At 47.9% G+C, this 19,619-nt stretch overlaps 1 protein-coding gene across 2 annotated transcripts in view; it reads right to left on the reverse strand.

The window, feature by feature from the left end:
* The window catches only part of EXD3 (exonuclease 3'-5' domain containing 3), a 263,251-nt gene that overhangs the window by 134,896 nt on the left and 108,736 nt on the right, over positions 1–19,619 (reverse strand). For both annotated transcript variants that reach the window (XM_038767867.1, XM_038767866.1), the window contains 4 exons: positions 18,068–18,228; positions 15,424–15,597; positions 8,164–8,217; positions 7,628–7,759 (listed from right to left, as the gene is read on the reverse strand). In XM_038767867.1, the coding sequence (XP_038623795.1) occupies positions 7,628–7,759; positions 8,164–8,217; positions 15,424–15,597; positions 18,068–18,228 (521 nt within the window). The remainder of the gene's footprint in view (positions 1–7,627; positions 7,760–8,163; positions 8,218–15,423; positions 15,598–18,067; positions 18,229–19,619) is intronic.

Raw genomic sequence — 19,619 nt, forward strand, 5'->3', positions numbered from 1 at the left:
TATACAGGTGTTGTGGGGAAGGGAAGGAGGTAAGATGGTGGGGGGGATGACGAGGGGGAGAGGAAGGAAGGGGCTCAGTCTGGGAAGGCCTCCCAACAGTGGGCTCACAGTCTAGAAGGGGGAGACACAACAAAACATACTAACAAAATAAAATAAATAGAATAGGTACAAGTAAAATAAATAGAGTAATAAATAATATGTACAAACATATATACATATATACAGGTGTTGTGGAAAAGGGAAGGAGGTAAGATGGGGGGATGACGAGGGGGAGAGGAAGGAAGGGGCTCAGTCTGGGAAGGCCTCCCAACAGTGGGCTCACAGTCTTGAAGGGGGAGACAGACAACAAAACATACTAACAAAATAAAATAAATAGAATAGGTACAAGTAAAATAAATAAATAGAGTAATAAATAATATGTACAAACATATATACATATATACAGGTGTTGTGGGGAAGGGAAGGAGGTAAGATGGGGGGGTATGACGAGGGGGAGAGGAAGGAAGGGGCTCAGTCTGGGAAGGCCTCCTGGAGGAGGTGAGCTCTCAGTAGGGCCTTGAATCTACCTCAGCACTCAGGGAGGCACACAGTAAGTGCTTAACAACTCCACTTACAAAGAAAATAAACAAAATTAATACGATTGACTGATCTGGTCGGAAAGTAATTTCATTTCCCTTGGGGTGGGTGTTCAATAAACACCCTGCTGTCCCCTTCTCTCGCTCCCTCTCTCTCTCTCTCTCTCTCTCTCCTTCTCCCCCTCTCTCCCTCCTACACAAAGAGGGACCACAACCAGGGATGAGTCTATTCCACTGCGCGAGCAGATCGGCGTGGGTTCAAAACGGTCAGCCCGCCGCCAAGCCAACGTTGAGGCGTCCCTCCCGTCCCCGGCTGGGGAAGCAGAGAGGTGTCGGGGGGCGTTGCGGGGGTCTTCCCCGGGGGACGGAGGAATTGTCCCGCTTGCGTTTCCTAGCATCCTCCAGGCCCATCAGCTGGGCCTCACGGTGCCTTTGTCCTCCTGGATTTACACGCCGGTGACAGTACAGGCCGCACATCACAGAGAAGCAGCGTGGCTCAGTGGAAAGAGGCCGGGCTTTGGAGGCAGAGGTCATGGGTTCAAATCCCGGCTCCGCCACTTGTCAGCTGTGTGACTTTGGGCAAGTCACTTCACTTCCCTGGGCCTCAGTTCCCTCATCTGGAAAATGGGGATGAAGACTGTGAGCCCCAAGTGGGACAACCTGATTACCCTGTAACCTCCCTGGTGCTTAGAACAGTGCTTTGCACACAGTAAGTGCTTAATAAATGCCATCATTATTATTATTATTATTATCACCTTGCAACCTCCCCGGCGCTTAGAACAGCGCTTTGCACATAGTAAGCACTTAATGAATGCCATTATTATTATTATTATTACCTTGCAACCTCCCCGGCGCTTAGAACAGTTCTTTGCACATAGTAAGTGCTTAATAAATGCCATCATCATTATTATTATCACCTTGCAACCTCCCCAGTGCTTAGAACAGTGCTTTGCACATAGTAAGCGCTTAATAAATGCCTTCATCATTATTATTATTATTATCACCTTGCAACCTCCCCGGCGCTTAGAACAGTGCTTTGCACATAGTAAGCGCTTAATAAATGCCATCAATATTATTATTATTATTATCACCTTGCAACCTCCCCGGCGCTTCGAACAGTGCTTTGCACATAGTAAGCGCTTAATAAATGCCATTATTATTATTATTAGATGCAGGGGTCATGGGGCCCAGGGAGGTGCTAGAAGCTTTCACTCCTGGTGAGTTTCAAGACAGAAATGACACTTTTGAGTGGGCAGAGAGACAATGCACCTGCTTAATTAGGCTGCTAATTGCCTTTCATCGGGACTAATCCTCTATTTAGAAATCCTAAACTGTTTAGACACTCAGTGAGGGGACTTTTTTGCTATGTGTTTTTAATGACTGGGGGGAGGGGGTGTCACTCAAATGCACCAGCTCAGGGACTAGGCAAAAAGGGTCTAATTGGGGCGAAGGAAGGGGGTCCCCGGACCCCCCTGAGCCCTCACTGGTTTCACATCACTCCCATGCTTGATGGGAAATGTGCAGTCTCTAAAATCAATTGGAGGTCGAGAGGTCATTGTGAGCCTGGACTAATAATAATAATAATAATAATAATAATAACGATGGTATTTGTTAAGTGCTTACTATGTTCTAAGCGCTGGGGGGGGATACAAGGTGATCAGGTGGTCCCACGTGGGGCTCACAGTTTTAATCCCCATTTTCCAGATGAGGCCCAGAGAAGTGAAGTGACTTGCCCAAAGTCACCCAGCTAGGTGGCGGAGCTGGGATTCGAACCCATGACCTCTGACTCCCAAGCCCGGGCTCTTTCCACTAAGCCACACTGCTTCTCAGTAGTCTACATAGTCTACCTAGAGGTAATTTATTTATTTAGATTAATGTCTGTCTCCCCCTCTAGACTGGAAGCTCGTTGCGGGTAGGGAATGTATCTGTTTATCGTTCTATTGTACTCTTCCGTGCGCTTAGTACAGTGCTCTTCACATAGTCTTGTCTTAATAACAAGACAATGTCTTGCCTTTTAGACTGTGAGCCCACTATTGGGTAGGGACTGTCTCTATATGTTGCCAACTTGTACTTCCCAAGCGCTTAGTACAGTGCTCTGCACACAGTAAGCGCTCAATAAATATGATTGATTGATTGATTGATTGATTGATTGATTAATAACAATGACGGTATTTGTTAAGTGCTTACTATCTTCTAGACTGTGAGCCCACTGTTGGGTAGGGACCGTTCCCTATATGTTGCCAACTTGTACTTCCCAAGCGCTTAGTACAGTGCTCTGCACACAGTAAGCGCTCAATAAATACGATTGAATGAATGAATGTGCTTGCTATTAGAGAAGCAGCATGGTTTAGTGGAAAGAGCCCGGACTTGGGAGTCAGAGGTCGTGGGTTCCAATCCCGGCTCCGCCGCTTGTCAGCTGTGTGACTTCGGGCAAGTCACTTGACTTCTCTGGGCCTCAGTTACCTCATCTGTAAAATGGGAATTAGGGCTGTGAGCCCCAGATGGGATGACCTGATCACCTTGCAACTCCCCCAGCGCTTAGAACAGTGCTTGGCACATAGTAAGTTTTATATGTAAACTATATATTTGTGCCAGGCACCGTACTAAGGGGAATACAAGAAAATCGGGATGGACACAATCCCTGTCCCTGGACTAAGCGATTGGGAGAGTACAACAGAATGATAAACAGCCACATCCCCTGCCCACAGTGAGCTTACAGTCTAGAGGGGCTAGTCCAGTGCTCTGCACACAGTAAGCGCTCAATAAATACAATGGAATGAAATGAATGATTCCCCCAGGCTCTCAGTCCAGTGTTCTGCACACAGTCAGCGCTCAATAAATACCACTGAGAAGCAGCGTGGCTCAGTGGAAAGAGCAAGGGCTATGGAGTCAGAGGTCATGGGTTCGAATCCTGGCTCCACCACAAGTCTGCTGTGTGACCTTGGGCAAGTCACTTAACTTCTCTGAGCCTCAGTTCCCTCATCTGTAAAAATGGGGATTAAGACTGTGAGCCCACCGTGGGACAACTTGATCACATTGTATCCCCCCAAGCGCTTAGAACAGTGCTTTGCACATAGTAAGCGCTTAACAAATGCCATCATCATCACTGATTGATGACCCTAAAAGCAAAAGAAGGGGAGGGGGCGTCTTCCTCTCTGATTGTTTTTGTTCTGGCCCCCTTTCCTGCCTCCCCGAGGGTCCTGTCCATTTCCTCTGGAGGGCCGGGGGAAAAAACACGACCACCCTTTCAACTTTGTAGCACCTTCGACGGGGAAAAGAGTCCCCAAATGGATCATTTCTCCCCATCTCTCCTGCTGTTATTCTAATCTTTATTTTGGCCTGTCCCCTTATAATATCACGGCTCTTTTGCAAAGGAAAAGTCCTCTGGAGATTTCCAATCTAAACAGGCCCTTGCTTTATCTCTAACTATTTGGATACACGACCTTAGATAACCCCGGGGCTGGCCGGGGTGGGGGCGAGGGGGTGGCATTTTCAAATTGCAGCCATGGGAACTCAAAACCCGGGGGGCTGATTTTCAGCTTTCCCAGAGGGGAGGAACCTCGATTTTTTTTTTCCTTCTGGTATTTTGTCGGTGTTCATTCATTCACTCATTCAATGGTATTTATTGAGTGCTTATTGTGTGGAGGGCAGCGTACTCAGCGCTCGGGAGAGTGTGATACAGCAATAAACGGACACAATCCCCGACCACAATGAACTTGTTGCCGTTGACTGAATGGAGGGGTGAGTTTGGGATTTCTGACTCCCCACGGGCCGATGGGACCACATCCTCCCGGAGAATCCCAAAGGATCCTCGGCTGGTGACGCTTCCTGAGTTTTCCCTATGGAGCGCTCAGGGAGCTGATTCCCTCCTGCCTCAATCAATCAACCAATCAATCGTATTTATTGAGCGTTTACTGTGTGCAGAGCACTGGACTAAGTGCTTGGGAAGTCCAAGTTGGCAACATATAGAGACGGTCCCTACCCAACAGTGGGCTCACAGTCTAGAAAGGGGAGACAAAATCAAACATATTAACAAAATAAAATAAATAGAATAGATATGTACATTTGGGGCCTCACCTTGCCCACATCCTCCCCCTCCATAATAATAATAATGGCATTTATTAAGCGCTTACAATGTGCAAAGCACTGTTCTAAGCGCTGGGAAGGTTACAGGTTAAGGTGATCAGGTTGTCCCCCGGGGGGCTCACAGTTTTCATCCCCATTTTACAGATGAAGGAACTGAGGCCCAGAGAAGTGAAGTGATTTGCCCAAAGTCACACAGCTGACAATTGGCGGAGCCGGGATTTGAACCCATGCCCTCTGACTCCAAAGCCCGGGCTCTTTCCTCTGAGCCACGCTTGCTTCTGTTATCTGTCTCCCCCTTCTAGAGCCCATTGTTGGGTAGGGACCGTCTCTTTATGTTTCCAAGCACTTAGTACAGTGCTCTGCACACTGTAAGCACTCAATAAATACGACTGAATGAGTGAATGAATGAATACAGTGCTTAGAGTGTCTACCAAGTCCTTTGAACTCTTCCAAGAGCTCATGACCACTTTGCCCACAGTAAACGTTCAGTAAGTACCTCTGATGGCTTGTAAACGAGCTAGATTTTCATCTCAGAAGCAGCGTGGCTTAGTGGAAAGAGCCTGGGCTTGGGAGACAGAGGTCATGGGTTCAAATCCATGTCAGTCTCCTGTTTGGCCTCGTTGGTTGGCAGTTTTTTAATGGGTTTTTTTTTTGGTTTTTTACCTCCTGGTAGAGTGACACCTTATCGCAGGACTGAAGATTGCTAATAAATTACACCTGTCGCTCCCCGGCAGAGCCCTGAGCCCTTACTGTTTGGAGGGCACTGTGCTAAGCGCTTGGGAAAGGACAATATAGCAGACCTGTCAGTCCCCCCCCACCCCCCCCGCCATACCTTACGCTCACTGTGGGCAGGGAATGTGTCTGTTTATCATTGCATTGTCCTCTCCCAAGTGCTTAGTACAGTGCTCGGCGCACGGTAAGCGCTCAATAAACCCGACTGAATGAACGCGTGAATGAATTAAGTTCCCGCTCACCCTGAGGAAGGCAACCCCCGGAGTGAGGAAAGACGGGGCCGCCGGCTCCTTGTTGGTGACAGGGCCGGGAACATTGGCATTGTTCTTTCGCTGTGACCTTCGCGCTCCACTGGGTTTCTGAAGATACGGAAAACTTGGCAGGGAAGGCCGCGGTCTGTGGGAACGGGCAGACCCGGACGGGATCCCGACCAACCGCTGGCGAGGAGACGCGGCCCAGGAGGGAATTGGGGGCGGAAAATCGACAGAGGAAAACACGGTGCCTCTCCTGTTGTACTGTGGGAAGCCTTTCGATCTTGTGCTTTGGCCAATGGACTAAGCCATTCGTTCGTTCATTGATAATCACGAACAATAATGATGAGGGTATCGTTAAGCGCTCACTAGGTGCCAGGCACTGTACTAAGCGCGGGGTGGATGTAAGCCAATCGGGTTGGGCATGGTCCCTGTCCCACGTGGCGCTCACAGTCTCAATCCCTATTTGACAGATGACGTAACTGAGGCCCAGAGAAGTGCAGTGACTTGCCCGAGGCCACCCAACAGACACGTGGCAGAGCCAGGATTGGAACCCAGGCCTGCGCTCTATCTATTAAGCCACGCATTGATGAAATGTCAACCTTTGCACGAAACGCCGTGGAAAGGATGCCGGTCAATGATAAAAATCTCACCGTTGGCAGCATTACCTATAAAAGCTGCACTCCACAAACACACTTATACACACACCCACACACAAAAACAAAATCAGAGCAGCGCCCAAAATAAGTAAAGCAGTTTAGGACATAACATGGATTTCTATAACACCCACTTCCAGTGCCATTCCTGGAGCTGGGGACTGGCATGATGGGAATGATCAGGGCTCACAATCCCAACCAAGACGATCGCCTGCAATCTGTTAGCTCGCAATCCCCTCTTAGGTGCCTCAGTTTCTCCATTTTGCTAGCCTTTGTAGAGTATCTCACTCAACGGATCCATCTTCCCCCTCCACCATCCACCCTGATTTCACTTTAACCAGCACAGGAAGGCAAGGAGAAAAACCAAAGATAATATTCTCCAGACTTTCAAAATCCCAGACCCATCTTTCCACCCCACCACCCATCCCGATTTCGCTTCAGACCAGCAGAGGAAGACCAGGAGAGAAACCCCAAGATCGATACTCTCCAGACTTTCCAAATCTCAAAGCCGAGTGACATTCTCCTTCTTGAACCCCGCTCTTTTCCGAGATCATGGTTCCATCTCCCTAGCCGGAAATCCATCCCGTTCAACAGATCCATCTTTCCCCTTCAACATCCACCATGATTTTGCTTCAAACCGGCAGAGAAAACCAAAGAACAATATTCTCGACTTTCAAAATTCCAAGCGGAGAATGGACATCCAGGGTGACCTTCTCCTTGAACCCGTTCTTATCCAAGACCGCGGTCCCATCCCCCTAGCCGGAAATCTATCCCGTTCAACGGATCCGTCTATCCTCTCCACCACCCACCCTGATTTCGCTTCAAACCGGCAGAGGAAGACCAGGAGAGAAACACAAAGAACCATCTTCTCCAGACTTTCCAAATCCCAAAGCCGAGTGACGTTCTCCTTCTTGAACCCCGCTTTATTCCGAGGCCACGGTCCCGTCCCCCTAGCCGGAAATCCAACCCATTCGACGGATTCATCTCCCCCCCCGCCCCCCCACCATCCACCCTGATTTTACTTTAACCAGCACAGGAAGACAAGGAGAAAAACCAAAGATGATATTCTCTAGACTTTCAAAATCCCAGATCCATCTTCCCTCCCCACCATCCACCCCGATTTCGCTTCGAACCCGCAGAGGAAGACCAGGAGAGGAACCCGAAGAACAACGCTCTTCGGACTTTTCGAATCCCAAAGCCGAGGTGACGTCCTCCTCTTTTCCGAGACCGCGGGCCCAGACCGAAGGAGGAAAGCGGGGACCGGAAAGGGGAGGCGATACGGGGGAGCCGGACTTGTCGGACGCGGGCTGGCAGGACGCGGTCCTACCTGACAGCGGCTGAACACGTCGGAGAGGGAAATGCGGACGTTGAAGTGTTTCAGGACTTTCAGGGTTTGCTCCTTCGCCTTGCTGCAGGTGTTCACCGCGTAGCATCGTCCTTCTCTCACCTGGGACTTCAGCTTCAAGACACCAAGTTGCAAAAATCTGCTGGAGTCCAGCAAGTATCAGCCCTTCCCGGCCCCCTTCAAATACCCTTCTCCGCACCCCCGGCCGACATCAGTTTTCTTTTGTTTTTTAATGGTACTTATTCATTCAATCGTATTTATTGAGCACTTAGTAACCATAAGTCACTTCACTTCTCTATGCCTCAGTGACCTCATCTGTAAAATGGGGATGAATACTGTGAACCCCACGAGGGACAATCTGATTACCTTGTATCTAGTCCAGCGCTTAGAACAGTGCTGGGAAATATCGTCATTATTATTATTATTATTATTATTAGAGGGGTCGGGCTTCAGACTTATCTTCAGACTCAGCCGTGAAGGGCAGAGGTAGAAAATCAAAGAAGAAGTGGAGAACTTACTGTCTGAAACGGTATTCCGGCGGTTAAGATAACTCTTCCTTCTTGCCGAGCGATCTGGAGAGAAAATGAAAATTTGCAGTTATTAACCGGGGGAACATACCAAATAAAAAGTCATAGCTCCGTTCATTTCTCTATGGGCTTAGGAAGCAGTGTGACCTAGTGGGAAGAGCCCGGGCCCGGGAGTCGGATGACCTGGGTTCTAATCCCGGCTCTGACGCCCGTCTGCTGTGTGATCTTCACTTCTGTGTGCCTCAGTTACCTCATCTATAAAGTGGGGATTAAAACTGGGAACCCCCTGTGAGACAAGGACTTTGTCCCCACCTATTTTGTAGCTACCCCGGCACTTAGAACTGTGCCTGACACAGAGTAAGTGCTTAAATATCATTTTTTTTTAAAAAAGAAGAGATTTATTACTGCTTAAACTAGAGGGAAAAGTTAGTGCTCTCCAAAGAGACTACTATTGTAGCTTAGTGGCAAGATGCTGGATTTGGGAGTCAGAGGTTGTGGGTTCTAATCCTGCCTCTGCCACTTATCAGCTGTGTGATTCTGGGCAAGTCACTTCACTTCTCTGTGCCTCAGTTCCCTCCTCTGTAAAATGGGGATTAAGACTGTGAGCCCCACGTGGGACAACCTGATCACCTTGTATAATAGTAATAAGAATGATGGTATTTGTTAAGTGCTTACTATGTGCCAAGCGCTAAGGTAATAATAATAATAATAATGATAATAATGATGGCATTTATTAAGCACTTACTATGTGCAAAGCACTGTTCTAAGCACTGGGGAGGTTACAAGAAGATCAGGTTGTCCCACATGGGGGCTCACACTCTTAGTCCCCATTTTACAGATGAGGTAACTGAGGCCCAGAGAAGTTGAGTGACTTGCCCAAAGTCACACAGCTGATAAGTGGCAAACCTGGGATTAGAACCCATGACCTCTGACTCCCAAGCCCGGGCTCTTTCCACAAAGCTACTTTGCTTCTCAGGTTGTCCCATATGGGGCTCACTGTCTTAATCCTCATTTTACAGATGAAGTAACTGAGGCACAGAGAAGTTAAGTGGCTTGACCAAGGTCACACAGTAGACAATAATAATAATGATAATAATGAGGGCATTTATTAAGTGCTTACTATGTGCAAAGCACTGTTCTAAGCGCTGGGGAGGTTACAAGGTGATCAGGTTGTCCCACAGGGGGCTCACAGTCTTCATCCCCATTTTACAGATGAGGCCCAGAGAAGTGACTTGCCCAAAGTCACACAGCTGACAATCGGCGGAGTCGGAATTTGAACCCATGACCTCTGTCTTCCAAGCCCAGGCTCTTTCCAATAAGCCACGCTGCTTCTGAGATGAAAATCTAGCTTGTTTACAAGCCATCAGAGGTATTTACTGAACGTTTACTGGGGGCAAAGTGGTCATGAGCTCTTGGGAGAGTTCAGAGGACTTGGTAGACACTCTAAGCACTGTATTCATTCATTCACTCATTCAATCGTATTTTTTGAGCGCTTCCAGTGTGCAGAGCACTGTACTACATGCTTGGAAACATAAAGAGATGGTCCCTACCCCACAACAAAACAGTGTGACTGGCAAGGGGTGTCAGAATTAGTAGACTCCTTCCTCCTGAAGAAGCCAATTTAGCTCATTTACAATCAATCGATGAATGGGTATTTACTGAACGTTTACTGGGAAAGTTCGAAAGAACTGGGTAGACGCCCCTACCCTGGAAAGAGCTAACAACCTACAGGATTGTTCTGAGCAGCGTGGCTCAGTGGAAAGAGCCCGGACCTGGGAGTTGGAGGGCGTGGGTTCTAATCTCGGCACCGCCACTTGTCTTTTGGGTGGCCTTGGGCAAGCCACTTAATTTCTCTGTGCCTCAGTTACCTCATTTTTAGACTGTGAGCCCACTGTTGGGTAGGGACTGTCTCTATATGTTGCCAACTTGTACTTCCCAAGCGCTTAGTACAGTGCTCTGCACACAGTTAAGCGCTTAATAAATACGATTGATGATGATGATGATAAAGGAAGATTAAGGCTGTGAGCCCCACGTGGGACAATGTGATTACCTTGTACTTACCCCAGTGCTTCGAACAGTGCTTGATAATAAATACAATAATAATACGCCAGCACATAATCATCATTATCATTATTATTATTGTTAATCACTTGGCAGGGGGCAATAGAGTTACTAGACTTACCCTCAAGGAGATGATAGTCTAACTCGTTTATAATCAATCAGTGGTATTTACTGAACGTTTACTGTGAGCAGCGAGCTGTTATGAGCGCTTAGGAGAGTTCCAAAGAGTCAGTAGACACGATCCCTGCCCTCAAAGGAGCCGACAGTCTACTGGGGGCAGAGCACTGTACTGAACGCTCGGGAGAGGATGCCGGAAGTAAGAGACATGATGCCCGCCCTCGAAGAAGCTGATGGTCTACTGTGGGCAGAGCACTGTACTGAATGCTCGGGAGGGGAAGCTGGAAGTAGGAGACACGATTCCTGCCCTCAAGAAGCTTCCCGACTTATCAGTCGACTGATGGCTTTTACGGAATATCGGTTGGGTGTGCAGTACAGTGTGGGGAGATTTGGTGTATATGTTTTGTTCTGTTGTCTGTCTCCCCCTTCTAGGCTGTGAGCCCGCTGTTGGGTAGGGACCGTCTCTATATGTTGCCAACTTGGACATTCCAAGCGCTTAGTACAGTGCTCTGCACACAGTAAGCGCTCAATAAATATGATTGAATGAATGAATGAATGAGAGTGAGACGGTTGGCAAGCAAGAGCCCTGCTCTCGAGAAGCTTACGATCGAAATGGTTCGGCAAGCCGGGAGCGGCAGAGGGTAAATGACAGGGTTTAGTGGTAAGGGTCCGGGTTTCAGAGCCAGAGGTCGTGGGTTCTAATCCCGGTTCCGCCACTTTGTCAGTTGTGTGACTTCGGCCAAGTCACTTCACTTCTCTGGGCCTCAGTGACCTCATCTGGAAAATGGGGATGATGACTGTGAGCCCCAAGTGGGACAACCTGATGGCCTTGCATCTAGCCCAGTGCTTGGAACGGTGCTTGGCACATAGTAAGCGCTTAACAAATTATTTATTATTATTATTATTATTGCTAATAAATAATAACTTCCTCCTGATTCTTAGCACATTCTTAAAAAGGTGTAAGCTTCAACTCGTCTACCACCTCCGTCGTATTACCCTCTCCCAAGCTGTTGGTCCCGTGCTCTACAGCCCAGGCCTGGGAAGTGAAGGGTCGTGGGTTCTAATCCCTGCTCTGCCACGTGTCTGCTGTGCGACCTTGGGCAAACCACTTCACTTTAGTGGCAAGAGCCCAGGCTTGAGAGTCAGAGGTCGTGGGTTCTAATCCCGGCTCCGCCACTTGTCACCTGGGTGGCAAGTCACTTCACTTCTCAGTCATCACATCTGTAAAATGGGAATGAAGACTGTGAGCCCCGCATGGGACAACCTGATGACCTTGTATCTACCCAAGTGGTTAAAACTGTGCTTGGCACACATTAAATGCTTAACAAATACCATCGTTATTATTCTTCTTCTTCTCTGGGCCTCAGTTCCCTCATCTGGAAGATGGGGATGGAGACAGTGTGCCCCAAGTGGGACAGAGACCGTGTTCGACCCGATTTGTTCGTATCCGCCCCGTCGCTTAGTACGGTGCCTGGCACATGGTAAGCGCTTATCAAATACCGCAGTTATCATTACTATTGCTCAGTACCCAATAAGCGCTCACTAAATACCGTTATTGACAAACACCAGTAGGGAAGGAAGCGTTGGTTCTGAAACCAGCGCTTAGAACAGTGCTTTGCACATAGTAAGCGCTTAATAAATGCCATCATGAAACCAGGCCAGACTGGGCTTGAAATGCCCACTCTTAGAATACACTTACTATGTTACTAGACCTCTTCCACGCACACCCCCAAATTCGAGCAATGGGCGTACTTTAAAAATGAGACTGGAATGATTAAGTTTATTAGATTTACTCATCGCTAATAACTTTACAGTTTTCATTTTCATCTGTAGATGCAAACATCGTTTCAGAAAAAAAAACAACAACAACAAACTCCCGTTATCTCAAGGGTCACTTAGTTCAGTTCCTCTCCGCTTTCCTGCAGAACACCAAAAGAAACAGAAAAGATCACTGCAAACAGAAATCACCGAGCCACTTTGGAATTACAAGAGCCTAAAAAAATGTTCATAAGCACTTGACTTCTATTTTTATTTGACACTTTTAACCCTCAACCACCCCCAGAAAGTGGCTGAAACATATTTTTGTTTTTAAAACATCTGCATTTGGAGGAAAGTTTGCCCCAAGTCTGAGACCTTATACGGGCAACTTCAACTGACAGCAAGTTTCCCAAACTGGTGTGCAGGGGAAGGAGAAGACGGTTCCCTGTGGGAACTAGAGAAAGTTACCGATGGGGTTCGCCATCTGCTTCCCCTCGACCAAGATGAATTCGACCCTGACTCCAAGCTTGCCTCCTCATATACGTCTTTCCCAAACTAATAGTAATAATAATAATAATCGTGGTATTTGTTAAGCGCTTACTATGTGCCGGGCACCGAACTTAGCGCTGGGGTGGATACGAGCAAATCAGGCTGGACGCAGTCCCCGTCCCATGTGGGGCTCACAGTCTCCATCCCCATTTTCCAGATGAGGGAACTGAGGCCCAGGGAGGTGAAGTGACTCGCCCAAGGCCACGCAGCAGATGTGTGGCAGAGCCGGGATTAGAACCCGTGACCTTCTAATCCCCAAGGCACGGCAACCTACTGGCCGCCTCTGGCATTTGCCTATTTCCGCCCACCCCCCGTCCACGCGGATGTGCATTTATTCCACATGTGTTCAATTAGTTCTTCCGATCGCTCTGTAAATACTACCCTGTCTGGCTCCCCTATTCATCATTCAGTCATTCAATCGCATTGATTGAGCGCTTACTGTGTGCACAGCACTGTACTAAGCGCTTATGGGGAAGCTCCTTGAGGGTGGGGAATGTGTCCCCCAAATTTCCAGAAAGCAAGGCACTCTACATCTCGGAACGACTGTCGTCCTTGCTCCTGATGGGGATTGGGCATGCCAGGCTGTGGCGACATCTGCATTTGTAATTGATAATAATAATAATAATAATAATAATAATAATAATAATGGTATTTGTTAAGCACTTACTATATGCTAGGCGCTGTACCTCGTGCTGGGTAGATATAAGTAGACACAACGCTGAAGCAATGTCAGGAAAATCAAAGAATAGTAACGATAACCGTGTCATTTGTTAATCAATCAATCAATCAATCATATTTATTAAGCGCTTACTGTGTGCAGAGCACTGTACTAAGCGCTTGGGAAGTCCAAGTTGGCAACATATAGAGACAGTCCCTACCCAACAGTGGGCTCACAGCCTAGAAAGCGCCGAGGTGGATACAAGCAAGTCGGGTTGGACACAGTCCCTGTCCCCTGTGGGGCTCGCCGTCTCAATCCCCATTTTTCAGATGAGGGAACTGAGGCACAGAGAAGTCAAGTGACTAGCTCAAGGTCACAGGGCAGACAGGTGGTGGAGCCAGAATTAGAACCCATGACCTTCTGAGTCCCAGGCCTGGGAACTATCCTCTTCGTCCAGCTGCTTCTCCTGCGTTGGATGAACCACTGACCCCATCCAGAGTAAGGGGATTTTGATTGTTCTTACCGTGCCAATTAATAACAACAATAAGTCCGAAGGACCTGCGTTCTAATCCCCGCTTTGCCACTTGTCTGCTGGGTGACCCTGGGCAAGTCACTTCCCTTCTCCGGGCCTCAGTTCCCTCATCTGTCAACTGGGGATTGAGACTGTGAGCCCCGTGTGGGACAGGGACTGTGTCCAATCTGATTATCTCGTATCCACCTCAGTGCTCAGTACAATGCTGGGCACATTCACTCATTCAATCGTATTTATTGAGCGCTTACTGTGTGCAGGGCACTGTACTAAGCGCTTGGGAAGTACAAGCTGGCAACATATAGAGACGGTTCCTACCCAACAGTGGGCTCACAGTCTAGAAGAGTAAGCGCTTAACAAACACCATTATTATAATTATTATTATCCACTTCGGCACTTAGTAAGGTGCCTGGCACATAGTAAGCACTTAACAAATACCATCATCATCATTATTGTTATTGTTAACCACCTCAGCGCTTAGTACGGTACCTCACACCTAGTAAGTGCTTAACAAATACCATCCTCATTATTATTATTATTTTTCTCTACCTCAGCGCTCAGTACAGTGCCTGGCACTTAGTAAGCGCTTAACAAATACCATCATCATCATCATTATTATTGTTATCCACCTCAGCGCTTAGTGCGATACCTCACACCTAGTAAGTGCTTAACAAATACCATTCTCATTATTATTACTTTTCTCCACCTCAGCTCTCAATACAGTACCTGGCACTTAGTAAGCGCTTAACAAACATCATCACTATTATTTTTATCATTATCTACCTCAGCACTCGGTACGGGGCTTGGCACATCGTAAGCTCTTAGCTAAAACAGAGAAGCAGCGTGGCTCAGTGGAAACAGCCCGGGCTTTGGAGCCAGAGGGCACGGGTTCAAATCCCGGCTCCACCAACTGTCAGCTGTGTGACTTTGGGCAAGTCACTTAACTTCTCTGTGCCTCAGTGACCTCATGTGTAAAATGGGGATGAAGACTGTCAGCCCCCCGTGGGACAACCTGATCGCCTTGTAACCTCCCCAGCGCTTAGAACAGTGCTTTGCACATAGTAAGCACTTAACAAATGCCATCATCATCATTATTATTATTATTATTAAAACTGCCATTCCCTCTAGCCTGTGAGCTCATTGTGGGCAGGAGCGTCATATTCTTCCAGGCACTGAGTACAGTGCTTTGCACACAATGAGCGCTCTCTTCCCCCTTTCCATCCCCCCCATCTTACCTCCTTCCCTTCCCCACAGCACCTGTATATATGTATATATGTCTGTACGTATTTATTACTCTATTTATTTATTTATTTTACTTGTACATATCTATTCTATTTATTTTATTTTGTTAGTATGTTTGGTTTTGTTCTCTGTCTCCCCCTTTTACACTGTGAGCCCGCTGTTGGGTAGGGACTGTCTCTATATGTTGCCAACTTGTACTTCCCAAGCGCTTAGTACAGTGCTCTGCACACAGTAAGCGCTCAATAAATACGATTGATGATGATATTATTACCAATCGCCGTTACCAAGCCAAGCCAACCCAACCCAACCCAACCCTAAAGCCGTTCGGGCCACCGACCTCGGCCGCCTTCCTGTGGTCGTCGCCGTTCTCCAGGATGAGGACGTCCACCCCTAAGCAGCGGAGGTAGCGGCCCGTCCCCTGGAGCATGTTGTCGCAAACCACGCTGAAATCCCGTGGGGAAATTGCCGCCGGGGACACGGGAGGGCTGCCGTCGTCCGCGGCTTTGGATTCCTGCAAGGCGATCGGGCCGTCAGGCGAAGGCATAATAATGATAACAATAATCACAATAATGATAATTAATTACGGTATGAGTTTCCGGTCCTCTAGCAGTCTCCGCTACGGGAGGGAGAGTCAAGCAGAAGCCTAATAATAATAATGGCATTTATTGAAGGTATAATAATGATAACATTCTCCCCCTTTTAGACTGTGAGCCCACTGTTGGGTAGGGACTGTCTCTACGTGTTGCCAATTTGTACTTCCCAAGCGCTTAGTACAGTGCTCTGCACATAGTAAGCGCTCAATAAATACGATTGATGATGATGATGATGATAACAATAATCACGATAATGATAATTAATTACAGTATGAGTTTCCGGTCCTCTAGCAGTCTCAGCTACGGGAGGGAGAGTCAAGCAGAGGCCTAATAATAATAATGGCATTTATTGAAGGTATAATAATGACAACAATAATCACAATAATGATAATTAATTATGGTATGAGTTTCCGGTCCTCTAGCAGTCTCGGCTACGGGAGGGAGAGTCAAGCAGAGGCCTAATAATAATAATGGCATTTATTGAAGGTATAATAATGATAAAAATAATCACACTAATGATAATTAATGATGGTATGAGTTTCCGGTCCTCTAGCAGTCTCGGCTACGGGAGGGAGAGTCAAGCAGAGGCCTAATAATAATAACGGCATTTATTGAAGGTATAATAATGATAACAATAATCACAATAATGATAATTAATGATGGTATGGGTTTCCGGTCCTCTAGCAGTCTCGGCTACGGGAGGGAGAGTGAAGCAGAAGCCTAATAATAATAATGGCATTTATTAAGTGCTTACTATGTGCCAAGCACTGTTCTAAGCACTGGGGAGGTTATAAGGTGATCAGGTTGTCCCACGGGGGGCTCACAGTCTTCATCCCCATTTTCCAGATGAGGTCACTGAGGCCCAGAGAAGTGAAGTGACTTGCCCAAAGTCACACAGCTGACAATCGGCAGAGCCGAGATTTGAATTCATTCTTTCATTCATTCAATCGTATTTATTGAGCGCTTACTGTGTGCACAGCACTGGACTAAGCGCTTGGGAAGTACAAGTTGGCAACATATAATAATAATAATAATGATGGTATTTATTTAGCACTTACTATGTGCAAAGCACTGTTCTAAGCGCTGGGGGGATACAAGGTGATCAAGTTGTCCCATGGGGGGCTCACAATCTTAATCCCCATTTTACAGATGAGGTAACTGAGGCACAGAGAAGTTAAGTGACTTGCCCAAAGTCACACAGCTGATAAGTGGCGGAGCCGGGATTCGAACTCATGACCTCTGACTCCCAAGCCCGTGCTCTTTCCACTGAGCCGCGCTGCTTCTCCCACCCGTTTCACTCCTAGCTTGGGCAGTGGCTAGCGAGTGGCGGGCCTTCTGCTACAACTCAAAACTCCTCCATGCTGGGCAGCAGCGGCTTGGGAGAGAGTCAAGGGCGGACACTCGAGTTTCCCGCTTGGAAGGAGGTGATGGCGGCAAACCGCTTCCGGATTTTGACCAATTTAATCCCTGCTTTGCAGCTGAGGGGACTGAGAACTGAAGTGACTTGTCCAAGGTCACGCGGCAGACAAGGGGCGGAGCCGGGATTAGAATCCCGGTCCAGGCCCAAGCTCTTTCCACTAGGCCGTACGGCTTCCCTGCTTTGGCGTTCCTAGTCGATCAATGGTTTTTATCAATCAATCAATCAAACGTATTTATTGAGTGCTTACTGTGTGCAGAGCACTGGACTAAGCGCTTGGTAGGTACAAGTTGGCAACATACAGAGACGGTCCCTACCCAACAGTGGGCTCACAGTCTAAAAGGGGGAGACAGAGAACAAAACCAAACATATTAACAAAATAAAATTAATAGAATAAATATGTGCCAAGCCCTGTATTGAGCAGTGGGGTAGATACAATAATGATAATGAGACATGGCTCAGTGGAAAGAGCCCGGGCTGATCGAGTGCTTACTGTGTGCAAAGCACTGTACTAAGCGCTTAGAGGCCATGAGGCCAATCTGTCGGGTGGTTTGGCAGGGACTCGAGGAGGATACCAATTCCTGGAAGATAGTTACGGGCAGGGAACGCGTTCACTGATTTCGCTCTGTCGTTCTCTCCCGAGCGCTTGGGGCTCTGTGCGCAGAAAGCGCTCAATAAATGAGAAGCAGTGTGGCTCAGTGGAAAGAGCCTGGGCTTTGGAGTCAGAGGTCATGGGTTCGAATCCCGGCTCCACCACATGTCTGCTGTGTGACCTTGGGCAAGTCACTTAACTTCTCGGAGCCTCAGGTACCTCATCTGTAAAATGGGGATGATGACTGTGAGCCCCACGTGGGACAACCTGATCATCTTGTATCCCCCCCAGCACTTAGAACAGTGCTTTGCCCATAGTAAGCGCTTAACAAATGCCATCAAAAAATAAAAATACCACTGCTTGATTGATTTTTACTCACTTGTGTGGATGAAGGTGGCCGTTTGGGCTGACTGATGAGCCGGGGGCCTCTGGCGATCATATTCAGCTGGACTACTTCCTTGAGGTCCACACTGAGGCCAAAGCGGGCTGGATCGTCACACAGGGCCCGGAAAACCTCCAACAGACAGTAGGCGTCGGAAGCTAGGACACGGGAACGCGAGAATCCATCAGGTATTTATGCGTCTAACACCTCTGTGACCCAGAACTCTCCCAAGCGCTTAGTACAGTGCTCTGCCCAGTCAGCGCTCAAACAGATACCAGGGACCGGTTGAGGGCTCACTGTTTGCAGAGCACTGAGGCCCAGAGAAGTGGACTGGCTGGCCCCGGGTCACACAGCAGACAGGTGGAAGGGCCGGGATTAGAACTCAGGTCCTCTGATTCCCAGGCCCGTGCTCTATCCACACTGCTTCTCCGTGTCAGGAGACAGCTCCTCGCTGGTGAATTTTCCCATCCGCCCTTTTCCCTCTGTGGCCTGGTTGGAAGGGGCTGAACAAATACCTTTAACAAAATAAAATACGGAAACCCCAAGAGAGACAAAACGCGGACCGATCAGAAAAATCCTGATAATCATCATCATCATCAATTGTATTTATTGAGTGCTTACTGTGTGCAGAGCACTGTACTAAGCGCTTGGGAAGTACAAATTGGCAACATATAGAGACAGTCCCTACCCAACAGTGGGCTCACAGTCTAAAAGGGGGGAATGCGATAATGATCGCATTCGTTCGGCGCTTACTATGTGCCAGGCACTGGGGTGGGTCTAAGCAAATCTAGCAATTCATCTGTCAAATGGGGCTTGAGATCAGTGCTTAGAACAGTGCTTCGCACATAGTAAGCGCTTAAATACAGAGAAGCAGTGTGGCTCAGTGGAAACAGCACGGGCTTTGGAGTCAGAGGTCATGGGTTCAAACCCCTTGTCAGCTGTGTGACTTTGGGCAAGTCACTTAACTTCTCTGGGCCTCAGTTACCTCATCTGTAAAATGGGGATGAATAATAATAATAATATCATTTATTAAGCGCTTACTATGTGTTCTAAGCACTGTTCTAAGCACTGGGGAGGTTACAAGGTGATCAGATTGTCCCACAGGGGGCTCACAGTCTTAACCCCCATTTTACAGATGAGGTAATTGAGGCCCAGAGAAGTGAAGTGACTTGCCCAAAGTCACACAGCTGGCAATTGGTGGAGCCGGGATTTGAACCCACATACCTCTGACTCCAAAACCCGGCTGAGCCACGCTGCTTCACAGATGAAGACTGTGAGCCCCCCGTGGGACAACCTGATCACCTTGTAACCTCCCCAGTGCTTAGAACGGTGCTGTGCACATAGTAAGCGCTTAATAAATGCCATCATTATTATTATTAAATGCCGTCATTATTATGGCGAGCTCCACGTGGGACAGGGACCGTGTCCAACCCGTTTGGCTTGTGTCCACCCCAGCATTTGGTGCAGTTAGCGCTTAACAAATGCCATACTACCTTTTAGACTGTGAGCCCACTGTTGGGTAGGGACTGTCTCTATATGTCGCCAACTT

The sequence above is a fragment of the Tachyglossus aculeatus genome, chromosome 27 (assembly GCF_015852505.1).
Source record: "Tachyglossus aculeatus isolate mTacAcu1 chromosome 27, mTacAcu1.pri, whole genome shotgun sequence".
NCBI lineage: Eukaryota > Metazoa > Chordata > Mammalia > Monotremata > Tachyglossidae > Tachyglossus > Tachyglossus aculeatus.